Source organism: Branchiostoma floridae, unplaced genomic scaffold, assembly GCF_000003815.2.
Source record: "Branchiostoma floridae strain S238N-H82 unplaced genomic scaffold, Bfl_VNyyK Sc7u5tJ_1341, whole genome shotgun sequence".
Lineage (NCBI taxonomy): Eukaryota > Metazoa > Chordata > Leptocardii > Amphioxiformes > Branchiostomatidae > Branchiostoma > Branchiostoma floridae.
Window position 1 is genome coordinate 274,247 of NW_023365703.1, and position 5,375 is coordinate 279,621.

Below are 5,375 nucleotides of genomic sequence, written 5' to 3' on the forward strand. Positions count from 1 at the left end.
TCGTGAACGAAATGTCTCGTGCATCGGCATTAGCAGAATTAGAGCCTAGAGACCTAGGTTAGTTAGGGTATTTATATTTTTGCAATACCATAGGTATGTTTCTTCTTTCTTTCTTCTCCTGTCAAATCTTCAAAGCACATTACTAGTGTCTCAGCCGAATGATTTGAAATAAGGCACAAGAGGTAGAGTGGGCCAATACCCCGAATTTGTTTTTTTTTTCATGGCTGGAAGAGTCCGTTCTTATGCGGGGGGGGGGGGGTATAAGAATGGACTGGTGATTATGTTAAGTCTTTCAGTGGGTGTATTTTGGACTAGTGTATTTTGCAATTTTACATTGGGTGTGCTGGAAGATTCCATTCTTGCATGGAGGGGGCGTTTTGAACTTCATTTTTGGACTTAGCTATAGGTGACTGCTAGTAGTCTACAGGTGGTCTACATGAGTATTTTTTTACTGGTATTTTGTGCAAATCACATGAGGTGCACTGGAGTCCATTCTTACACGGGGGAATTTTGTAGGATTAATTTGAGGGCTAAACTGTGATTAGTGAGAGTAATTTTTAAGCAAAAGTGTTCCATTTTTGCACATGGGTGATTTTGGAAGTCTATTGTTGCATTTGGAGGGAGATGGCTGAAATATGCTGTATTTGCTCTCAAGCGAATGTCGGCCTTTCGTAGTGTAGATATATTTTGTAAATCATTACCTTTTACTAGGAAAGCAAAACGAATTGAAGCATGGGTTACATTTTCTTCCAGGTTGTCATCCCTTACCGCTTGGAATGGAATCCGGTGCCATACCTGACAGCAGCATCACTGCATCATCGTCTTATTCTGGTTTCCCGCCCCAAAACGGACGCTTAAACAGAGTTGCTGGTTATGGTTGCTGGGCATCCCAAACTAACACCATCGGACAATGGTTACAGGTTGGTATTCCCGCGTATAGATTTTTAAAGTTCTTATTGTGCTATTTGTTTAAAAATGAACTACCTCCTGGTATCCAATACGTCACTAGGCGCCAACGTCGTACATAAAATCAATGTATTCCATTTCACGTTATGTTTTTTAAAGGCGAGTTTCTAAATATGGCTGTGTTAGTTAAACCTAGTTTTGTGCTCATTTAAACCAGATTTATCTAAGTTGCTTATAGTTCAAAAGCGTAATACTTTTGTTTTATTTTGCGTTAAACTTTAAGAATCAATTTGCTTCGGTAAGATTTAATTTCATAGTGATTTATCACCCACTCTTTGCCTAAAATCCGTGCTTTTAGCTTAAATTACAAGTATTTTTGCTCGAGTAGACTTTGTTACATCATAGCAAAATATGTTTGCCTTTAAGGTGGATTTAGAAGGGATGACGCGCGTCACTGGAACAGTTATTCAGGGTCGTCCTTCTGCCGACCAGTGGGTGAGGTCGTACAAACTCCAGTACAGTGCAGATGGGATCAGCTGGACGACGTATGCGAAAAGCGATGGCTCAGAGATGGTAACAAAGATACAAGACTATTTTTAAGATCGCATTCAAAATCAAATATCTCGCTCCAATAATTGACTGACAAAGCTTTCCTAAATTCATCACATTTGTTTGGTTTATAGACGCCTGTTTTTACACCTGTGTACTTGTGGTAAATTAAGGTCCAGCCCAACTAATATTGGGCACTATTGTTCAATATTGTTCATTGTTGAAGACATGTCAAAGATATGAAAGATATGAAAGTTGCTTAGTTATTTGTTGATACTTAAAACTTGAATCTGACTTACCGTTATCTTTCAGGTTTTTACAGGCAACACAGATAGAAACACACCTGTAACGAACCTGCTGGTTAACCCAGTCGATGCCCGCTTTGTGCGTTTCGTGGTTCAGTCTTGGCATAATTGGAGCAGCATGAGGGTGGAGGTTTTGGGATGCAGCGATTACAGTAAGCGATTCTTGTTCCAATGTCAATTGTACAATTGTGTATCTTTAAGTATCGACCTTACGTAATCATTTACCATAGGTTATCATGCATGTATGGGTTTTGCTCCTTTATGTATTAGGATCATGGGGTTCGGTTTAAATAATCTGTTCTGTACACTTGCCTTTTGTAAATGTCCACCTGTTACTATTGGCATTTTACCAAGGTCTATTTCTAAATATTAGGTCCATTCATTATGTCATTTGTAGTCAGCAATTTTTTTTTCAGTCAATTATGCGCAAAGTAGCCAATTAACACCTAACTGATTGGTGGATAACAGTATCATTCGCAACGGAAAGGAAGCTAATAAACAAAAGAGTGACACAGACTAACTATAAATTGGATGGTCTCACTGACAGAAAATATTACCCTTCAGAACTACTGAATCAAAACAACTATATCAGAGAACACGTTTTGCCGAAACTAGAGGTTGTGTAAAACGAGGACAACACGCCCCACACGAGAAGGGGAAAGCCAGACAGAAGGACACATTTGAACGTCTACAATAAAAGGAAGGGAACAGCATTTCAGATGGGGGGACCATAATTGATGATCACACAGTTCTTAAACCCCAAATCAGACTAGAACAAACGAGAGGTGGGTGAGGAATCTCAAAAGTCAGACTGTTACAGAACCAGAGAAATCTCTGCTGTCCAAGGGCCTAAATTTTGCAGTAACCCCTACCAGCATACCCAGTATAGATATTGTCAAAGACTAATATGTATCTAATACCAGCTCAAAAAAGAACAAGAAACAGTCATGCCTTCAAATACCAGAGTTACCAACCTAGGATTGATATGTTCAAAAATTCGTACTTTCCCAAAACTATTGTAGAGTGGAATTTGTTATCACCAAGCACAGTAGGGGCATCTTCTCTGGGTAATTTTAAAGAAAGCTTGCAGATAGATGTGCAAACTTTAGGTGTGACGGGTCGTTCGGTGTAATGTAACAAGCTGCTGCCGCGCCGCGTGCCTGTGAAGCTGGTGTGTTACGTCGAACGGCGGTTATACCGACTATATAGATACAGATACAGATAACAAAATGACTAAAACAGTATCAGATCATTAGTTTTTCACCCAGACCTATTGAATCGGGACATTCGCCAGGAATGGTTACATTCATCTTTAGGAAATCCAAGAACCCTTGACCTTCGAGGGTGGATTCGTCATTCTTCATTATGTGAACAATTTTGATTTCATCTAATTAAAAAATGATTTTTAATAACTACAGATCGTTGGTAGATATCAGTTTGCGCAACCGTGAGTTTGTAGCCTTCATTATTATGCACATGAAAAACATAGTTTCATTGCAGTGGTATGTACCAAGGTGCTGTTTATTGCCATACAAAAAATGATATGAGGGGCAATAAAACCTGATGACGTCATGAATTTTTCCCCAAAAAAATCAGATTAAGAATTTTCTTAATGCCCATATATTAATATTCGTTACGGCTCAATTCTTTCTTAATTCATTAATGAGAGAACAATGGAAGGTCAAAATGCCAAGGGTCAATTTAGCCAACCGAAATACCTTAACCAAAAGAATAATTTGTTGAGGTACTATATTACGGTTGTGTATTAAACAGAGATTTATCGACTGTGAATTAGCACGTTTAAGTACTAGACTTATCACAGCATATGTAGATAACTTTAATAGACACCATTTGATGTTTATAGGCCCGAGAAGTGCATGGCGTGCTTTCACTTCTGTTCCATTTACACTATGTTTTCTGCATCTGTAGACACGGGGGCACACGGAAGCGGTGGGACCATCTTTTCTCCAGGTAAACATATGGGACCAGGTAATATACTATACAACGGTATCGGTGCGGTTTGTTTTTGGTCATAAACACCAGGTAAGAACCGGACATATCTTATACACATCTATCTGTGGTTTTATTGTTATTGTTATTGGGTGGGCCGATTACTCTCGCTTGGCAGCCAGGGGCTGAATTGCGAGGAGCTTACAATACGCGGGGCTATATCGCAAGTGTCTGAAGCGAGCTGCCTTTCTGTGGCACTCAGGTTACCTCAGGACGACAGTAATTGCCCCGGGTGCGGGGCACTTTACACAGCGTCAAACACCTTACCGATAACTCTTCTGTTTCTGGTAGAAGATAAAGCAATAAAGCAATGAAAAATAGAATATCAAATACAGATAACTATTATGACCTGTATTCACTCTTAATAACACAAGGGGAGGGGCCGAACACTTAAACTTATATTGTGGCGTTTATCATTTCTGTCTATTTCCCGAATACTAGCAGGCCTGTTTGGGGTTTGCACAGTGCTGGGTTGGGAATTTGAAAAGTTGTAATTTTTTCTCTAGCTTTGTCCATCTATTCGTCTGCTCATTATGTCTTTTAACAACATGTAACGCCTGGGAAAAATCAGAGGAATATTTCTTTGTAGAAGAGCGCTCTCTGTACACCTGAATTGCAACTACATAACTAATCTGCATTTTTACTTTTAAAACTTGCAAATGGCACTTACAATAGAACAAGACAGGTGAAAAAAACTTACATCACAGACCTGATTCTGTTATGACAAGTGCCAAAGACAAGGATTATTCTCGCAAATCAGACCTCTGGCTGCGAAGAGAGAGTAGACGCCAAACCAATAATTGCCAATGATAATAATGATTGACAAGTATTCCCTAATTAGAGTCATCGGAATCTCTTAAGAATCAATATTACACTTTTAACATTTAGGTCATTTTGTTTCGCAGCTGGAGTAGAAAAACACGTTTGCGAGGGCAAAACGCTGTCCATCCAGTGCCCTTGTGAACAAACGATCAACATTGTATCCGCCTTGTACGGACGGGAAAACTCAACGTATTGCCCCCATAATGTTTACGACACTGACAATATCAACTGCAGAAGTCCCAACAGCCTTGCTCGAGTCAGGCACAGCTGCCAGGGGAAGACCAACTGCTCTGTGGAAGCCACCAACAGCGTGTTCGGGGATACTTGCCCTGGCACGTTTAAGTACCTGGAAGTTCGGTTCACATGCACGGGTAAACATTTAAGTCGTTATTGACTTTAAGGTTAGATGTCATACAATGCAAAACAGGATTGTTTCTGTAACCTGTAAAGTTTTACTCTATGTTGTGATGCCTCATAAGAATTGCTAGCAGTTGGCGTGGATTGTTTATGACTCTAGTGACCGGTACAAAATTTAAGGGAAATAGAGCGTAGACGATAAGGAACATAACAACGTGATTTTGTGTTTGTATGCAAAGGACAAGAGAATTTGGCAAGATAGCGACGCATCATTTTTTGTTACATTGTGTTATAAAGAAATGTTTCTTTAACAAACGCGTAAATACGTTTGAAATATTGCAATTATAGCATTGACATTGCTTCTGGAGCATAATGAACTATGCCTTCATGTCCATTAATACAATTTAGAATTTCTTTGTTACATAC

At 39.4% G+C, this 5,375-nt stretch overlaps 1 protein-coding gene across 1 annotated transcript in view; it reads right to left on the minus strand.

The window, feature by feature from the left end:
- The window catches only part of LOC118407422, an 8,718-nt gene extending 6,852 nt beyond the window's left edge, over positions 1-1,866 (minus strand). The window contains exon 1 of the mRNA XM_035807896.1: positions 1,810-1,866. Coding sequence (XP_035663789.1) covers positions 1,810-1,866 — 57 coding nt within the window. The remainder of the gene's footprint in view (positions 1-1,809) is intronic.
- Between the last annotated feature and the right edge of the window lie 3,509 nt (positions 1,867-5,375).